Below are 20,465 nucleotides of genomic sequence, written 5' to 3' on the forward strand. Positions count from 1 at the left end.
AGTGTGTGTGGAACCAGTGCCCCAGTGAGTCAGTGTGTGTGGAACCCGTACCCCAGTGGCAGTCAGTGTGTCTGGGACCCATACCCGAGTGAGAGTCAGTGTGTGTGGGAATGTACCCCAGTGAGAGTCAGTGTGTGTGGGACCCGTACCCCAGTGAGAGTCAGTGTGTGTGGGACCCGTACCCCAGTGAGAGTCAGTGTGTGTGGGTCCCGTACCCCAGTGAGAGTCAGTGTGTTTGGAACCCGTACCACAGTGAGAGTCAGTGTGTGTGGAACCTGTACGCCAGTGAGAGTCAGTGTGTGTGGAACCCGGACCCCAGTGAGAGTCAGTGTGTGTGGAACCAGTGCCCCAGTGAGTCAGTGTGTGTGGAACCCGTACCCCAGTGGCAGTCAGTGTGTGTGGGACCCATACCCCAGTGAGAGTCAGTGTGTGTGGGACTGTACCCCAGTGAGAGTCAGTGTGTGTGGGACCCGTACCCCAGTGAGAGTCAGTGTGTGTGGGACCCGTACCCCAGTGAGAGTCAGTGTGTGTGGGACCCGTACCCCAGTGAGAGTCAGTGTGTGTGGGACCCGTACCCCAGTGAGAGTCAGTGTGTGTGGGACCCGTACCCCAGTGAGAGTCAGTGTGTGTGGGACACATACCCGAGTGAGAGTCAGTGTGTGTGGGGCCCGTACCCCAGTGAGAGTCAGTGTGTGTGGGACACGTACCCGAGTGAGAGTCAGTATGTGTGGGACCTGTACCCCAGTGAGAGTCAGTGTGTGTGGGACCCGTACCCCAGTGAGAGTCAGTGTGTGTGGGACCCGTACTCCAGTGAGAGTCAGTGTGTTTGGAACCCGTACCACAGTGAGAGTCAGTGTGTGTGGAACCTGTACCCCAGTGAGAGTCAGTGTGTGTGGAACCCGGACCCCAGTGAGAGTCAGTGTGTGTGGAACCAGTGCCCCAGTGAGTCAGTGTGTGTGGAACCCGTACCCCAGTGGCAGTCAGTGTGTGTGGGTCCCATACCCCAGTGAGAGTCAGTGTGTGTGGGACTGTACCCCAGTGAGAGTCAGTGTGTGTGGGACCCGTACCCCAGTGAGAGTCAGTGTGTGTGGGACCCGTACCCCAGTGAGAGTCAGTGTGTGTGGGACCCGTACCCCAGTGAGAGTCAGTGTGTGTGGAACCGGTACTCCAGTGAGAGTCAGTGTGTGTGGGACCCGTACCCCAGTGAGAGTCAGTGTGTGTGGGACCCATACCCCAGTGAGAGTCAGTGTGTGTGGGTCCCGTACCCCAGTGAGAGTCAGTGTGTTTGGAACCCGTACCACAGTGAGAGTCAGTGTGTGTGGAACCTGTACGCCAGTGAGAGTCAGTGTGTGTGGAACCCGGACCCCAGTGAGAGTCAGTGTGTGTGGAACCAGTGCCCCAGTGAGTCAGTGTGTGTGGAACCCGTACCCCAGTGGCAGTCAGTGTGTGTGGGACCCATACCCCAGTGAGAGTCAGTGTGTGTGGGACTGTACCCCAGTGAGAGTCAGTGTGTGTGGGACCCGTACCCCAGTGAGAGTCAGTGTGTGTGGGACCCGTACCCCAGTGAGAGTCAGTGTGTGTGGGACCCGTACCCCAGTGAGAGTCAGTGTGTGTGGGACCCGTACCCCAGTGAGAGTCAGTGTGTGTGGAACCCGTACCCCAGTGAGAGTCAGTGTGTGTGGGACCTGTACCCCAGTGAGAGTCAGTGTGTGTGGGACCCGTACCCCAGTGAGAGTCAGTGTGTGTGGGACCCGTACCCCAGTGAGAGTTTTACAGGAGCAGCCCTTTGGATTTCGGCGGCAGCGGTGCGCAGGGGCCTTCTGGGAGGTGAGTAGTGTATTTAAAAGCTCTTACCTTTACAGGAGCAGCCCTTTGGATTTCGGCGGCAGCGGTGCGCAGGGGCCTTCTGGGAGGTGAGTAGTGAGTTTAAAAGCTCTTACCTTTACAGGAGCAGCCCTTTGGATTTCGGCGGCAGCAGTGCGCAGGGGCCTTCTGGGAGGTGAGTAGTGTATTTAAAAACCTTACCTTTACAGGAGCAGTCCTTTGGATTTCGGCGGCAGCAGTGCACAGGGGCCTTCTGGGAGGTGAGTAGTGAGTTTAAAAGCTCTTACCTTTACAGGAGCAGCCCTTTGGATTTCGGCGGCAGCGGTGCGCAGGGGCCTTCTGGGAGGTGAGTAGTGAGTTTAAAAGCTCTTACCTTTACAGGAGCAGCCCTTTGGATTTCGGCGGCAGCGGTGCGCAGGGGCCTTCTGGGAGGTGAGTAGTGTATTTAAAAACCTTACCTTTACAGGAGCAGCCCTTTGGATTTCGGCGGCAGCGGTGCGCAGGGGCCTTCTGGGAGGTGAGTAGTGAGTTTAAAAGCTCTTACCTTTACAGGAGCAGCCCTTTGGATTTCGGCGGCAGCGGTGCGCAGGGGCCTTCTGGGAGGTGAGTAGTGAGTTTAAAAGCTCTTACCTTTACAGGAGCAGCCCTTTGGATTTCGGCGGCAGCGGTGCGCAGGAGCCTTCTGGGAGGTGAGTAGTGTATTTAAAAGCCTTGCCTGGTCCCGTGTCTGTTCTTCTTTTCTGTTTTATTTGTTTTTATATAAGGCGGGAACCGGAAGTTCGACCTCTGGCAAGTCCCCGCCCCCCCCCAACCAATAAATTCTGGTGGAGAGGAAACCCGAGACACTACACGTGTAGTGTCTCCCACCCGCCCTCCTCCTCTAACCTAATAATAAGACCCATTGGTGTAAGGTAAGTGCCATATTATATTATTATATTATTAGCATTGTGCAGGTCAAGGATCGGAGGTGGAGGAGCAGTCTCTGTCAGCGAGAGAACCTGAGAACATCTCAGACACTCAGAAGGTAAGAAGGTAAGTAAGTGATTTTTACTTATTTTTACTTTTATACCTTTTATCAAATTGTGTGTGTCGGGGGGAAACTGAAGTGACATCACAGAAAAGCTGTGGCCAGAGTGGCTGGTTGGGATTCTAACCTAAATTTAAAAAAAAAAATTTGAGTATTTGGGAACTAATTAAACATAATAACTTAATTATAATTTAGAGGATATCTAAGCCAGAGATCGGAGAATATTATAGTTAGCTATCGCATTTCTATTAGAAATCTAGTGCTAGCAAACAGATAGTTGACAGTAACTTTGCAATTTAAAAAAAAAGTATTTAAAAAAAAAAAGACAAATTTTAATTTTAATTAATTGACGCAATGTCAGTTAGAGGGGTGCTGTGCTCTGACTGTGAGATGTGGCAGGTCCGGGAGGCTTCCAGCGTCCCGGATGGCTTCATCTGCAGAAAGTGCACCCAACTGCAGCTCCTCACAGACCGCATGGTTCGGTTGGAGCAGCAATTGGATGCACTTAGGAGCATGCAGGTAGCGGAAAGCGTCATAGATCGCAGTTATATAAATGTGGTCACACCCAAGGTGCAGGCAGAGAAATGGGTGACCACCAGAAAGGGCAGGCAGTCAGTGCAGGAATCCCCTGTGGTTGTCCCCCTCTCGAACAGATATACCCCTTTGGATACTGTCGGGGGGGATAGCCTATCAGGGGAAAACAGCAGCAGCCAGAGCAGTGGCACCACGGCTGGCTCTGATGTTCAGAAGGGAGGGTCAAAGCGCAGAAGAGTAATAGTAATAGGGGACTCTATAGTCAGGGGCACAGATAGGCGCTTCTGTGGATGTGAAAGAGACTCCAGGATGGTATGTTGCCTCCCTGGTGCCAGGGTCCAGGATGTCTCCGAACGGGTAGAGGGAATCCTGAAGGGGGAGGGCAAACAGGCAGAGGTCGTTGTACATATTGGTACTAACGACATAGGCAGGAAGGGGCATGAGGTCCTGCAGCAGGAGTTCAGGGAGCTAGGCAGAAAGTTAAAAGACAGGACCTCGAGGGTTGTAATCTCGGGATTACTCCCTGTGCCACGTGCCAGTGAGGCTAGAAATAGGAAGATAGAGCAGACGAACACGTGGCTAAACAGCTGGTGTAGGAGGGAGGGTTTCCGTTATCTGGACCACTGGGAGCTCTTCCGGGGCAGGTGTGACCTGTATAAGATGGACGGGTTGCATCTAAACCGGAGAGGCATAAATATCCTGGCCGCGAGGTTTGCTAGTGTCACACGGGAGGGTTTAAACTAGTATGGCAGGGGGGTGGGCACGGGAGCAATAGGTCAGAAGGTGAGAGCATTGAGGGAGAACTAGGGAATAGGGAGAGTGTGGCTCTGAGGCAGAGCAGACGGGGAGAAGTTGCTGAACACAGCGGGTCTGGTGGCCTGAAGTGCATATGTTTTAATGCAAGGAGCATTACGGGTAAGGCAGATGAACTTAGAGCTTGGATTACTACTTGGAACTATGATGTTGTTGCCATTACAGAGACCTGGTTGAGGGAAGGGCAGGATTGGCAGCTAAACGTTCCAGGATTTAGATGTTTCAGGCGGGATAGAGGGGGATGTAAAAGGGGAGGCGGAGTTGCGCTACTTGTTCGGGAGAATATCACAGCTATACTGCGAGAGGACACCTCAGAGGGCAGTGAGGCTATATGGGTAGAGATCAGGAATAAGAAGGGTGCAGTCACAATGTTGGGGGTATACTACAGGCCTCCCAACAGCCAGCGGGAGATAGAGGAGCAGATAGGTAGACAGATTTTGGAAAAGAGTAAAAACAACAGGGTTGTGGTGATGGGAGACTTCAACTTCCCCAATATTGACTGGGACTCACTTAGTGCCAGGGGCTTAGACGGGGCGGAGTTTGTAAGGAGCATCCAGGAGGGCTTCTTAAAACAATATGTAAACAGTCCAACTAGGGAAGGGGCGGTACTGGACCTGGTATTGGGGAATGAGCCCGGCCAGGTGGTAGATGTTTCAGTAGGGGAGCATTTTGGTAACAGTGACCACAATTCAGTAAGTTTTAAAGTACTGGTGGACAAGGATAAGAGTGGTCCGAGGATGAATGTGCTAAATTGGGGGAAGGCTAATTATAACAATATTAGGCGGGAACTGAAGAACATAGATTGGGGGCGGATGTTTGAGGGCAAATCAACATCTGACATGTGGGAGGCTTTCAAGTGTCAGTTGAAAGGAATACAGGACAGGCATGTTCCTGTGAGGAAGAAAGATAAATACGGCAATTTTCGGGAACCTTGGATGACGAGTGATATTGTAGGCCTCGTCAAAAAGAAAAAGGATGCATTTGTCACGGTTAAAAGGCTGGGAACAGACGAAGCCTGTGTGGCATATAAGGAAAGTAGGAAGGAACTTAAGCAAGGAGTCAGGAGGGCTAGAAGGGGTCACGAAAAGTCATTGGCAAATAGGGTTAAGGAAAATCCCAAGGCTTTTTACACGTACATAAAAAGCAAGAGGGTAGCCAGGGAAAGGGTTGGCCCACTGAAGGATAGGCAAGGGAATCTATGTGCGGAGCCAGAGGAAATGGGCGAGGTACTAAATGAATACTTTGCATCAGTATTCACCAAAGAGAAGGAATTGGTAGATGTTGAGTCTGGAGAAGGGGGTGTAGATAGCCTGGGTCACATTGTGATCCAAAAAGACGAGGTGTTGGGTGTCTTAAAAAATATTAAGGTAGATAAGTCCCCAGGGCCTGATGGGATCTACCCCAGAATACTGAAGGAGGCTGGAGAGGAAATTGCTGAGGCCTTGACAGAAATCTTTGGATCCTCGCTGTCTTCAGGGGATGTCCCGGAGGACTGGAGAATAGCCAATGTTGTTCCTCTGTTTAAGAAGGGTAGCAAGGATAATCCCGGGAACTACAGGCCGGTGAGCCTTACTTCAGTGGTAGGGAAATTACTGGAGAGAATTCTTCGAGACAGGATCTACTCCCATTTGGAAGCAAATGGACGTATTAGTGAGAGGCAGCACGGTTTTGTGAAGGGGAGGTCGTGTCTCACTAACTTGATAGAGTTTTTCGAGGAGGTCACTAAGATGATTGATGCAGGTAGGGCAGTAGATGTTGTCTATATGGACTTCAGTAAGGCCTTTGACAAGGTCCCTCATGGTAGACTAGTACAAAAGGTGAAGTCACACGGGATCAGGGGTGAACTGGCAAGGTGGATACAGAACTGGCTAGGCCATAGAAGGCAGAGGGTAGCAATGGAGGGATGCTTTTCTAATTGGAGGGCTGTGACCAGTGGTGTTCCACAGGGATCAATGTTGGGACCTTTGCTGTTTGTAGTATATATAAATGATTTGGAGGAAAATGTAACTAGTCTGATTAGTAAGTTTGCAGACGACACAAAGGTTGGTGGAATTGCGGATAGCGATGAGGACTGTCTGAGGATACAGCAGGATTTAGATTGTCTGGAGACTTGGGCGGAGAGATGGCAGATGGAGTTTAATCCGGACAAATGTGAGGTAATGCATTTTGGAAGGGCTAATGCAGGTAGGGAATATACAGTGAATGGTAGAACCCTCAAGAGTATTGAAAGTCAAAGAGATCTAGGAGCACAGGTCCACAGGTCATTGAAAGGGGCAACACAGGTGGAGAAGGTAGTCAAGAAGGCATACGGCATGCTTGCCTTCATTGGCCGGGGCATTGAGTATAAGAATTGGCAAGTCATGTTGCAGCTGTATAGAACCTTAGTTAGGCCACACTTGGAGTATAGTGTTCAATTCTGGTCGCCACACTACCAGAAGGATGTGGAGGCTTTAGAGAGGGTGCAGAAGAGATTTACCAGAATGTTGCCTGGTATGGAGGGCATAAGCTATGAGGAGCGATTGAATAAACTCGGTTTGTTCTCACTGGAACGAAGGAGGTTGAGGGGCGACCTGATAGAGGTATACAAAATTATGAGGGGCATAGACAGAGTGGATAGTCAGAGGCTTTTCCCCAGGGTAGAGGGGTCAATTACTAGGGGGCATAGGTTTAAGGTGAGAGGGGCAAGGTTTAGAGTAGATGTACGAGGCAAGTTTTTTACGCAGAGGGTAGTGGGTGCCTGGAACTCGCTACCGGAGGAGGTAGTGGAAGCAGGGACGATAGGGACATTTAAGGGGCATCTTGACAAATACATGAATAGGATGGGAATAGAAGGATACGGACCCAGGAAGTGTAGAAGATTGTAGTTTAGTCGGGCAGTATGGTCGGCACGGGCTTGGAGGGCCGAAGGGCCTGTTCCTGTGCTGTACATTTCTTTGTTCTTTGTTCTTGTTTGTTGACCCGTACCCCAGTGAGAGTCAGTGTGTGTGGGACCCGTACCCCAGTGAGAGTCAGTGTGTGTGGAACCTGTACTCCAGTGAGAGTAAGTGTGTGTGGGACCCGTACTCCAGTGAGAGTCAGTGTGTGTGGGACCCGTACCCCAGTGAGAGTCCGTGTGTGTGGAGCTGTATCCCAGTGAGAGTCAGTGTGTGTGGGACCCGTACCCCAGTGAGAGTCAGTGTGTGTGGGACCCGTATCCCAGTGAGAGTCAGTGTGTGTGGGACCCGTACCCCAGTGAAAGTCAGTGTGTGTGGGACCCGTACCCCAGTGAAAGTCAGTGTGGGGCCTGTACCCCACTGAGAATTGGAATTATATCCTCCCCCACACGCCTGACATGAGGATACGTACCGATGGGAAATCCTGTAGTACCTGACGATCCTTCTCCTGACTCTGGTCGTACCTCCACTCAGGCTGATACAGGTAGGTGTGGAAATTCTGCAACATCGGGATCTTCACATCCAAAGGAATGGACATGTCATCTTCCACTGTGTCCAGAGCCCGCAACACCAGGTAGAAGATGCACACGGCCTGGCTGTAGTGAAAGCACAGCATCAGTCTGGGCCACAGGCTGTGTCCCGTCCTGGTTTCTCCTCCCTCAACTCCAGCAACACTGCCCTTCATCGAATCAGATAATTTACAGCGCAGGAGGAGGCCATTCAGCCATCGAGTTTGCACCGGCCCTTGGAAAGAGCACCCCACTTAAATCCACACCTCCGCCCTATCCCCGCAACCCCACATAACCATTTGGACACTAATGGGCAATTTATCATGGCCAATCCAGCTAACCTGCACGTCTTTGGACTGTGGGAAGAAACCGGAGCACCCGGAGGAAACCCACACACACACGGGGAGAACGTGCACACTCGCAACAGCCGGGCACCCAAGGATGGAATTTAACCCGGGACCCTGGAGCTGAGGCTGCTGTGCTAACCACTGTGCCACCGTGCTGTCCCTTTCCTATCAACTGCGACCTAACCAAGGCTCCCCCGCCCATTGCAACTGCTTCATACCCCACACTCTCCCGCAGCCCCTGCTCCATACCCCACACTCTCCCGCAGCCCCTGCTTCATACCCCACACTTTCCCGCAGCCCCTGCTTCATACCCCACTCTCCCGCAGCCCCTGCTTCATACCCCACACTCTCCCACAGCCCCTGCTTCATACCCCACACTCTCCCGCAGCCCCTGCTTCATACCCCACACTCTCTCGCAGCCCCTGCTTCATACCCCACACTCTCTCCCAGCCCCTGCTTCATACCCCACACTCTCCCGCAGCCCCTGCTCCATACCCCACACTCTCCCGCAGCCCCTGCTTCATACCCCACACTCTCTCCCAGCCCCTGCTTCATACCCCACACTCTCCCGCAGCCCCTGCTCCATACCCCACACTCTCCCGCAGCCCCTGCTTCATACCCCACACTCTCTCGCAGCCCCTGCTTCATACCCCACTCTCTCGCAGCCCCTGCTTCATACCCCACTCTCTCGCAGCCCCTGCTTCATACCCCACGCTCTCCCGCAGCCCCTGCTTCATACCCCACACTCTCTCGCAGCCCCTGCCTCATAACCCACACTCTCCCGCAGCCCCTGCTTCATACTCCACACTCTCCCGCAGCCCCTGCCTCATACCCCACACTCTCTCGCAGCCCCTGCTTCATACCCCACACTCTCCCGCAGCCCCTGCCTCATACCCCACACTCTCTCGCAGCCCCTGCTTCATACCCCACACTCTCTCGCAGCCCCACACTCTCCCGCAGCCCCTGCTTCATACCCCACACTCTCCCGCAGCCTCTGCTTCATACACGACACTCTCTCGCAGCCCCTGCTCCATACCCCACACTCTCCCGCAGCCCCTGCTTCATACCCCACACTCTCTCGCAGCCCCTGCTTCATACCCCACTCTCTCGCAGCCCCTGCTTCATACCCCACACTCTCCCGCAGCCCCTGCTTCATACCCCACACTCTCCCGCAGCCCCTGCTTCATACCCCACACTCTCCCGCAGCCCCTGCTTCATACCCCACTCTCTCGCAGCCCCTGCTTCATACCCCACACTCTCCCGCAGCCCCTGCTTCATACCCCACTCTCTCGCAGCCCCTGCTTCATACCCCACACTCTCTCGCAGCCCCTGCTTCATACCCCACACTCTCCCGCAGCCTCTGCTTCATACACGACACTCTCTCGCAGCCCCTGCTCCATACCCCACACTCTCTCGCAGCCCCTGCTTCATACCCCACACTCTCTCGCAGCCCCTGCTCCATACCCCACACTCTCCCGCAGCCCCTGCTTCATACACGACACTCTCTCGCAGCCCCTGCTTCATACCCCACACTCTCCCGCAGCCCCTGCTTCATACCCCACACTCTCCCGCAGCCCCTGCTTCATACCCCACACTCTCGCAGCCCCTGCTTCATACCCCACACTCTCCCGCAGCCCCTGCTTCATACCCCACACTCTCTCGCAGCCCCTGCTTCATACCCCACACTCTCTCGCAGCCCCTGCTTCATACCCCACTCTCCCGCAGCCCCTGCTCCATACCCCACTCTCGCAGCCCCTGCTTCATACCCCACACTCTCTCGCAGCCCCTGCTTCATACCCCACACTCTCCCGCAGCCCCTGCTTCATACCCCACACTCTCCCGCAGCCCCTGCTTCATACCCCACACTCTCTCGCAGCCCCTGCTTCATACCCCACACTCTCTCGCAGCCCCTGCTTCATACCCCACACTCTCTCGCAGCCCCTGCTTCATACCCCACACTCTCTCGCAGCCCCTGCTTCATACCCCACACTCTCCCGCAGCCCCTGCTTCATACCCCACACTCTCCCGCAGCCCCTGCTTCATACCCCACACTCTCTCGCAGCCCCTGCTTCATACCCCACACTCTCTCGCAGCCCCTGCTTCATACCCCACACTCTCTCGCAGCCCCTGCTTCATACCCCACACTCTCTCGCAGCCCCTGCTTCATACCCCACACTCTCCCGCAGCCCCTGCTTCATACCCCACACTCTCCCGCAGCCCCTGCTTCATACCCCACACTCTCCCGCAGCCCCTGCTTCATACCCCACACTCTCTCGCAGCCCCTGCTTCATACCCCACACTCTCTCGCAGCCCCTGCTTCATACTCCACTCTCTCTCGCAGCCCCTGCTTCATACCCCACACTCTCTCGCAGCCCCTGCTTCATACCCCACACTCTCCCGCAGCCCCTGCTTCATACCCCACACTCTCTCGCAGCCCCTGCTTCATACCCCACACTCTCTCGCAGCCCCACACTCTCTCGCAGGCCCTACTTCATACCCCACACTCTCTCGCAGCCCCTGCTTCATACTCCACTCTCTCTCGCAGCCCCTGCTTCATACCCCACACTCTCTCGCAGCCCCTGCTTCATACCCCACACTCTCCCGCAGCCCGCTTCATACCCCACACTCTCTCGCAGCCCCTGCTTCATACCCCACACTCTCCCGCAGCCCCTGCTTCATACCCCACACTCTCCCGCAGCCCCTGCATCATACCCACACTCTCCCGCAGCCCCTGCTTCATACCCCACACTCTCTCGCAGCCCCTGCTTCATACCCCACACTCTCCCGCAGCCCCTGCTTCATACCCCACACTCTCCCGCAGCCCCTGCATCATACCCACACTCTCCCGCAGCCCCTGCTTCATATCCCACACTCTCCCGCAGCCCCTGCTTCATACCCCACACTCTTGCAGCCCCTGCTTCATACCCCACACTCTCCCGCAGCCCCTGCATCATACCCACACTCTCCCGCAGCCCCTGCATCATACCCACACTCTCCCGCAGCCCCTGCTTCATATCCCACACTCTCCCGCAGCCCCTGCTTCATACCCCACACATTCGCAGCCCCACACTCTCCCGCAGCCCCTGCATCATACCCACACTCTCCCGCAGCCCCTGCTTCATACCCCACACTCTCCCGCAGCCCCTGCTTCATACCCCACTCTTGCAGCCCCTGCCTCATACACCACACTCTCTCGCAGCCCCTGCTTCATACCCCACAGTCTCTCGCAGCCCCTGCTTCATACCCCACACTCTCGCAGCCCCTGCTTCATACCCCACACTCTCTCGCAGCCCCTGCTTCATACACCACACTCTCTCGCAGCCCCACACTCTCCCGCAGCCCGCTTCATACCCCACACTCTCTCGCAGCCCCCGCTTCATACCCCACACTCTCCCGCAGCCCCTGCTTCATACCCCACACTCTCCCGCAGCCCCTGCTTCATACCCCACACTCTCTCGCAGCCCCCGCTTCATACCCCACACTCTCTCGCAGACCCTGCTTCATACCCCACACTCTCTCGCAGCCCCTACTTCATACCCCACACTCTCCCGCAGCCCCTGCTTCATACCCCACACTCTCCCGCAGCCCCTGCTTCATACCCCACACTCTCCCGCAGCCCCACACTCTCTCGCAGCCCCACACTCTCCCGCAGCCCCTGCTTCATACCCCACACTCTCCCGCAGCCCCTGCTTCATACCCCACACTCTCTCGCAGCCCCACTCTCCCGCAGCCCCTGCTTCATACCCCACACTCTCCCGCAGCCCCTGCTTCATACCCCACTCTCTCCCGCAGCCCCTGCTTCATACCCCACACTCTCTCGCAGCCCCTGCTTCATACCCCACACTCTCCCGCAGCCCCTGCTTCATACCCCACACTCTCCCGCAGCCCCTGCATCATACCCACACTCTCCCGCAGCCCCTGCTTCATATCCCACACTCTCCCGCAGCCCCTGCTTCATACCCCACACTCTTGCAGCCCCTGCTTCATACCCCACACTCTCCCGCAGCCCCTGCATCATACCCACACTCTCCCGCAGCCCCTGCATCATACCCACACTCTCCCGCAGCCCCTGCTTCATATCCCACACTCTCCCGCAGCCCCTGCTTCATACCCCACACACTCGCAGCCCCACACTCTCCCGCAGCCCCTGCATCATACCCACACTCTCCCGCAGCCCCTGCTTCATACCCCACACTCTCCCGCAGCCCCTGCTTCATACCCCACACTCTTGCAGCCCCTGCCTCATACACCACACTCTCTCGCAGCCCCTGCTTCATACCCCACAGTCTCTCGCAGCCCCTGCTTCATACCCCACACTCTCGCAGCCCCTGCTTCATACCCCACACTCTCTCGCAGCCCCTGCTTCATACACCACTCTCTCGCAGCCCCACACTCTCCCGCAGCCCGCTTCATACCCCACACTCTCTCGCAGCCCCCGCTTCATACCCCACACTCTCCCGCAGCCCCTGCTTCATACCCCACACTCTCCCGCAGCCCCTGCTTCATACCCCACACTCTCTCGCAGCCCCCGCTTCATACCCCACACTCTCTCGCAGCCCCTGCTTCATACCCCACACTCTCTCGCAGCCCCTACTTCATACCCCACACTCTCCCGCAGCCCCTGCTTCATACCCCACACTCTCCCGCAGCCCCTGCTTCATACCCCACACTCTCCCGCAGCCCCACACTCTCCCGCAGCCCCTGCTTCATACCCCACACTCTCCCGCAGCCCCTGCTTCATACCCCACACTCTCTCGCAGCCCCACTCTCCCGCAGCCCCTGCTTCATACCCCACACTCTCCCGCAGCCCCTGCTTCATACCCCACTCTCTCCCGCAGCCCCTGCTTCATACCCCACACTCTCTCGCAGCCCCACTCTCCCGCAGCCCCTGCTTCATACCCCACACTCTCCCGCAGCCCCTGCTTCATACCCCACTCTCTCCCGCAGCCCCTGCTTCATATCCCACACTCTCCCGCAGCCTCTGCTTCATACCCCACACTCTCTCGCAGCCCCTGCTTCATACCCCACACTCTCCCACACTCTCCCGCAGCCCCTGCTTCATATCCCACACTCTCCCGCAGCCCCTGCTTCATACCCCACACTCTCTCGCAGCCCCTGCTTCATACCCCACACTCTCCCGCAGCCCCTGCTTCATATCCCACACTCTCTCGCAGCCCCTGCTTCATACCCCACACTCTCCCGCAGCCCGCTTCATACCGCACACTCTCTCGCAGCCCTGCTTCATACCCCACTCTCCCGCAGCCCCTGCTTCATACCCCACACTCTCCCGCAGCCCCTGCTTCATACCCCACACTATCCCGCAGCCCCTGCTTCATACCCCACACTCTCTCGCAGCCCCTGCTTCATACCCCACACTCTCCCGCAGCCCCTGCTTCATACCCCACACTCTCCCGCAGCCCCTGTTTCATACCCCACACTCTCTCGCAGCCCCTGCTTCATACCCCACACTCTCCCGCAGCCCCTGCCTCATACCCCACACTCTCTCGCAGCCCGCTTCATACCCCACACTCTCTCGCAGCCCCTGCTTCATACCCCACACTCACCCGCAGCCCCTGCTTCATACCCCACACTCTCCCGCAGCCCCTGTTTCATACCCCACACTCTCTCGCAGCCCCTGCTTCATACCCCACACTCACCCGCAGCCCCTGCTTCATACCCCACTCTCTCGCAGCCCGCTTCATACCCCACACTCTCCCGCAGCCCCTGCTTCATACCCCACTCTCTCGCAGCCCCTGCTTCATACCCCACACTCTCTCGCTGCCCCTGCTTCACACCCCACACTCTCCCGCAGCCCCTGCTTCATACCCCACACTCTCCCGCAGCCCCTGCTTCATACCCCACACTCTCTCGCTGCCCCTGCTTCATACCCCACTCTCCCGCAGCCCCTGCTTCATACCCCACACTCTCTCGCTGCCCCTGCTTCATACCCCACACTCTCCCGCAGCCCCTGCTTCATACCCCACACTCTCTCGCAGCCCCTGCTTCATACCCCACACTCTCTCGCTGCCCCTGCTTCATACCCCAGACTCTCCCGCAGCCCCTGCTTCATACCCCACACTCTCCCGCAGCCCCTGCTTCATATCCCACACTCTCGCAGCCCCTGCTTCATACCCCACAGTCTCTCGCAGCCCCTGCTTCATACCCCACACTCTCCCGCAGCCCCTGCTTCATACCCCAGACTCTCTCGCAGCCCCACTCTCCCGCAGCCCCTGCTTCATACCCCACAGTCTCTCGCAGCCCCTGCTTCATACCCCACACTCTCTCGCAGCCCCACTCTCCCGCAGCCCCTGCTTCATACCCCACACTCTCCCGCAGCCCCTGCTTCATACCCCACACTCTCCCGCAGCCCCTGCTTCATACCACCCACTCTCTCGCAGCCCCACACTCTCCCGCAGCCCCTGCTTCATACCCCACACTCTCCCGCAGCCCCTGCTTCATACCCCACACTCTCCCGCAGCCCCTGCTTCATACCCCACACTCTCTCGCAGCCCCTGCTTCATACCCCACTCTCTCCCGCAGCCCCTGCTTCATACCCCACACTCTCTCGCAGCCCCACACTCTCCCGCAGCCCCTGCTCCATACCCCACACTCTCCCGCAGCCCCTGCTTCATACCCCACTCTCTCCCGCAGCCCCTGCTTCATACCACCCACTCTCTCGCAGCCCCACACTCTCCCGCAGCCCCTGCTCCATACCCCACACTCTCCCGCAGCCCCTGCTTCATACCCCACACTCTCCCGCAGCCCCTGCTTCATACCCCACTCTCTCCCGCAGCCCCTGCTTCATACCACCCACTCTCTCGCAGCCCCACACTCTCCCGCAGCCCCTGCTCCATACCCCACACTCTCCCGCAGCCCCTGCTTCATACCCCACACTCTCTCCCGCAGCCCCTGCTTCATACCCCACACTCTCCCGCAGCCCCTGCTTCATACCCCACACTCTCCCGCAGCCCGCTTCATACCCCACACTCTCCCGCAGCCACTGCCTCATACCCCACACTCTCCCGCAGCCCCTGCCTCATACCCCACACTCTCCCGCAGCCCCTGCTTCATACCCCACACTCTCTCGCAGCCCGCTTCATACCCCCACACTCTCTCGCAGCCCCTGCTTCATACCCCACACTCTCTCGCAGCCCCTGCTTCATACCCCACTCTCTCGCAGCCCCTGCTTCATACCCCACACTCTCCCGCAGCCCCTGCTTCATACCCCACACTCTCGCAGCCCCTGCTTCATACCCCACACTCTCCCGCAGCCCCTGCTTCATACCCCACACTCTCCCGCAGCCCCTGCCTCATACCCCACACTCTCCCGCAGCCCCTGCTTCATACCCCACTCTCTCTCGCAGCCCCTGCTTCATACCCCACTCTCTCTCGCAGCCCCTGCTCCATACCCCCCACTCTCCCGCAGCCCCTGCTTCATACCCCACTCTCCCGCAGCCCCTGCTTCATACCGCACACTCTCCCGCAGCCCCTGCTTCATACCCCACACTCTCTCGCAGCCCCTGCTTCATACCCCACACTCTCCCGCAGCCCCTGCCTCATACCCCCCACTCTCCCGCAGCCCCTGCTTCATACCCCACACTCTCCCGCAGCCCCTGCTTCATACCCCACTCTCTCTCGCAGCCCCTGCTTCATACCCCCCACTCTCCCGCAGCCCCTGCTTCATACCCCACTCTCTCTCGCAGCCCCTGCTTCATACCCCACACTCTCCCGCAGCCCCTGCTTCATACCCCACACTCTCTCGCAGCCCCTGCTTCATACCCCACACTCTCCCGCAGCCCCTGCTTCATACCCCACACTCTCCCGCAGCCCCTGCTTCATACCCCACACTCTCCCGCAGCCCCTGCTTCATACCCCACACTCTCTCGCTGCCCCTGCTTCATACCCCACACTCTCCCGCAGCCCCTGCTTCATATCCCACACTCTCCCACAGCCCCTGCTTCATACCCCACTCTCTCTCGCAGCCCCTGCTTCATACCCCACACTCTCTCGCAGCCCCTGCTTCATACCCCACACTCTCTCGCAGCCCCTGCTTCATACCCCACTCTCTCTCGCAGCCCCTGCTTCATACCCCACACTCTCCCGCAGCCCCTGCTTCATACCCCACACTCTCCCGCAGCCCCTGCTTCATACCCCACACTCTCTCGCAGCCCCTGCTTCATACCCCACACTCTCTCGCAGCCCCTGCTTCATACCCCACTCTCTCTCGCAGCCCCTGCTTCATACCCCACACTCTCCCGCAGCCCCTGCTTCATACCCCACACTCTCTCGCAGCCCCTGCTTCATACCCCACACTCTCTCGCAGCCCCTGCTTCATACCCCACACTCTCTCGCAGCCCCACACTCTCCCGCAGCCCCTGCTTCATACCCCACACTCTCGCAGCCCCTGCTTCATACCCCACACTCTATCGCAGCCCCTGCCTCATACCCCACACTCTCTCGCAGCCCCTGCTTCATACCCCACACTCTCCCGCAGCCCCTGCTTCATACCCCACACTCTCTCGCAGCCCCTGCTTCATACCCCACACTCTCCCGCAGCCCCTGCTTCATACCCCACACTCTCCCGCAGCCCCTGCTTCATACCACCCACTCTCTCGCAGCCCCACACTCTCCCGCAGCCCCTGCTTCATACCCCACACTCTCCCGCAGCCCCTGCTTCATACCCCACACTCTCCCGCAGCCCCTGCTTCATACCCCACACTCTCTCGCAGCCCCTGCTTCATACCCCACTCTCTCCCGCAGCCCCTGCTTCATACCCCACACTCTCTCGCAGCCCCACACTCTCCCGCAGCCCCTGCTCCATACCCCACACTCTCCCGCAGCCCCTGCTTCATACCCCACTCTCTCCCGCAGCCCCTGCTTCATACCACCCACTCTCTCGCAGCCCCACACTCTCCCGCAGCCCCTGCTCCATACCCCACACTCTCCCGCAGCCCCTGCTTCATACCCCACACTCTCCCGCAGCCCCTGCTTCATACCCCACTCTCTCCCGCAGCCCCTGCTTCATACCACCCACTCTCTCGCAGCCCCACACTCTCCCGCAGCCCCTGCTCCATACCCCACACTCTCCCGCAGCCCCTGCTTCATACCCCACACTCTCTCCCGCAGCCCCTGCTTCATACCCCACACTCTCCCGCAGCCCCTGCTTCATACCCCACACTCTCCCGCAGCCCCTGCTTCATACCCCACACTCTCCCGCAGCCCCTGCCTCATACCCCACACTCTCCCGCAGCCCCTGCCTCATACCCCACACTCTCCCGCAGCCCCTGCTTCATACCCCACACTCTCTCGCAGCCCGCTTCATACCCCCACACTCTCTCGCAGCCCCTGCTTCATACCCCACACTCTCTCGCAGCCCCTGCTTCATACCCCACTCTCTCGCAGCCCCTGCTTCATACCCCACACTCTCCCGCAGCCCCTGCTTCATACCCCACACTCTCGCAGCCCCTGCTTCATACCCCACACTCTCCCGCAGCCCCTGCTTCATACCCCACACTCTCCCGCAGCCCCTGCCTCATACCCCACACTCTCCCGCAGCCCCTGCTTCATACCCCACTCTCTCTCGCAGCCCCTGCTTCATACCCCACTCTCTCTCGCAGCCCCTGCTCCATACCCCCCACTCTCCCGCAGCCCCTGCTTCATACCCCACTCTCCCGCAGCCCCTGCTTCATACCGCACACTCTCCCGCAGCCCCTGCTTCATACCCCACACTCTCTCGCAGCCCCTGCTTCATACCCCACACTCTCCCGCAGCCCCTGCCTCATACCCCCCACTCTCCCGCAGCCCCTGCTTCATACCCCACACTCTCCCGCAGCCCCTGCTTCATACCCCACTCTCTCTCGCAGCCCCTGCTTCATACCCCCCACTCTCCCGCAGCCCCTGCTTCATACCCCACTCTCTCTCGCAGCCCCTGCTTCATACCCCACACTCTCCCGCAGCCCCTGCTTCATACCCCACACTCTCTCGCAGCCCCTGCTTCATACCCCACACTCTCCCGCAGCCCCTGCTTCATACCCCACACTCTCCCGCAGCCCCTGCTTCATACCCCACACTCTCCCGCAGCCCCTGCTTCATACCCCACACTCTCTCGCTGCCCCTGCTTCATACCCCACACTCTCCCGCAGCCCCTGCTTCATATCCCACACTCTCCCACAGCCCCTGCTTCATACCCCACTCTCTCTCGCAGCCCCTGCTTCATACCCCACACTCTCTCGCAGCCCCTGCTTCATACCCCACACTCTCTCGCAGCCCCTGCTTCATACCCCACTCTCTCTCGCAGCCCCTGCTTCATACCCCACACTCTCCCGCAGCCCCTGCTTCATACCCCACACTCTCCCGCAGCCCCTGCTTCATACCCCACACTCTCTCGCAGCCCCTGCTTCATACCCCACACTCTCTCGCAGCCCCTGCTTCATACCCCACTCTCTCTCGCAGCCCCTGCTTCATACCCCACACTCTCACGCAGCCCCTGCTTCATACCCCACACTCTCTCGCAGCCCCTGCTTCATACCCCACACTCTCTCGCAGCCCCTGCTTCATACCCCACACTCTCTCGCAGCCCCACACTCTCCCGCAGCCCCTGCTTCATACCCCACACTCTCGCAGCCCCTGCTTCATACCCCACACTCTCTCGCAGCCCCTGCCTCATACCCCACACTCTCTCGCAGCCCCTGCTTCATACCCCACACTCTCCCGCAGCCCCTGCTTCATACCCCACACTCTCTCGCAGCCCCTGCTTCATACCCCACACTCTCCCGCAGCCCCTGCTTCATACCCCACACTCTCCCGCAGCCCCTGCTTCATACCCCACACTCTCTCGCAGCCCCTGCTTCATACCCCACACTCTCCCGCAGCCCCTGCTTCATACCCCACACTCTCTCGCAGCCCCTGCTTCATACCGCACACTCTCCCGCAGCCCCTGCTTCATACCCCACACTCTCCCGCAGCCCCTGCTTCATACCCCACACTCTCCCGCAGCCCCTGCTTCATACCCCACTCTCTCTCGCAGCCCCTGCTTCATACCCCACACTCTCTCGCAGGCCCTACTTCATACCCCACACTCTCTCGCAGCCCCTGCTTCATACTCCACTCTCTCTCGCAGCCCCTGCTTCATACCCCACTCTCTCGCAGCCCCTGCTTCATACCCCACACTCTCTCGCAGCCCCACACTCTCCCGCAGCCCCTGCTTCATACCCCACACTCTCTCGCAGCCCCTGCTTCATACCCCACACTCTCCCGCAGCCCGCTTCATACCCCACACTCTCCCGCAGCCCCTGCTTCATACCCCACACTCTCTCGCAGCCCCTGCTTCATACCCCACTCTCCCGCAGCCCCACACTCTCCCGCAGCCCCTGCTTCATACCCCACACTCTCCCGCAGCCCCTGTATCATACCCCACACTCTCCCGCAGCCCCTGCTTCATACCCCACACTCTCTCGCAGCCCCTGCTTCATACCCCACACTCTCCCGCAGCCCCTGCATCATACCCACACTCTCCCGCAGCCCCTGCTTCATACCCCACACTCTCCCGCAGCCCCTGCTTCATACCCCACACACTCGCAGCCCCACACTCTCCCGCAGCCCCTGCTTCATACCCCACACTCTCCCGCAGCCCCTGCTTCATACCCCACACTCTTGCAGCCCCTGCCTCATACACCACACTCTCCCGCAGCCCCTGCTTCATACCCCACACTCTCTCGCAGCCCCTGCTTCATACCCCACTCTCTCTCGCAGCCCCTGCTTCATACCCCACACTCTCTCGCAGCCCCTGCTTCATACACCACACTCTCTCGCAGCCCCACACTCTCCCGCAGCCCGCTTCATACCCCACACTCTCACGCAGCCCCCGCTTCATACCCCACACTCTCCCGCAGCCCCTGCTTCATACCCCACACTCTCCCGCAGCCCCTGCTTCATACACCACACTCTCCCGCAGCCCCTGCTTCATACCCCACACTCTCCCGCAGCCCCTGCTTCATACCCCACACTCTCTCGCAGCCCCCGCTTCATACCCCACACTCTCTCGCAGCCCCTGCTTCATACCCCACACTCTCTCGCAGCCCCTACTTCATACCCCACACTCTCCCGCAGCCCCTGCTTCATACCCCACACTCTCCCGCAGCCCCTGCTTCATACCCCACACTCTCCCGCAGCCCCACACTCTCTCGCAGCCCCACACTCTCCCGCAGCCCCTGCTTCATACCCCACACTCTCCCGCAGCCCCTGCTTCATACCCCACACTCTCTCGCAGCCCCACTCTCCCGCAGCCCCTGCTTCATACCCCACACTCTCTCGCAGCCCCACTCTCCCGCAGCCCCTGCTTCATACCCCACACTCTCCCGCAGCCCCTGCTTCATACCCCACACTCTCTCGCAGCCCCACTCTCCCGCAGCCCCTGCTTCATACCCCACACTCTCTCGCAGCCCCTGCTTCATACCCCACACTCTCCCGCAGCCCCTGC

The 20,465-nt window shown here is 58.7% G+C and overlaps 1 protein-coding gene across 2 annotated transcripts in view; it reads right to left on the reverse strand.

Annotated features, from left to right (window-relative positions):
* fdft1 (farnesyl-diphosphate farnesyltransferase 1) overlaps positions 1-20,465 on the reverse strand; it is a 117,041-nt gene that overhangs the window by 71,698 nt on the left and 24,878 nt on the right. For both annotated transcript variants that reach the window (XM_072515516.1, XM_072515509.1), the window contains exon 3: positions 7,544-7,727. In XM_072515516.1, coding sequence (XP_072371617.1) covers positions 7,544-7,727 — 184 coding nt within the window. The remainder of the gene's footprint in view (positions 1-7,543; positions 7,728-20,465) is intronic.

Source organism: Scyliorhinus torazame, chromosome 1, assembly GCF_047496885.1.
Source record: "Scyliorhinus torazame isolate Kashiwa2021f chromosome 1, sScyTor2.1, whole genome shotgun sequence".
Taxonomy (NCBI): Eukaryota; Metazoa; Chordata; class Chondrichthyes; order Carcharhiniformes; family Scyliorhinidae; genus Scyliorhinus; species Scyliorhinus torazame.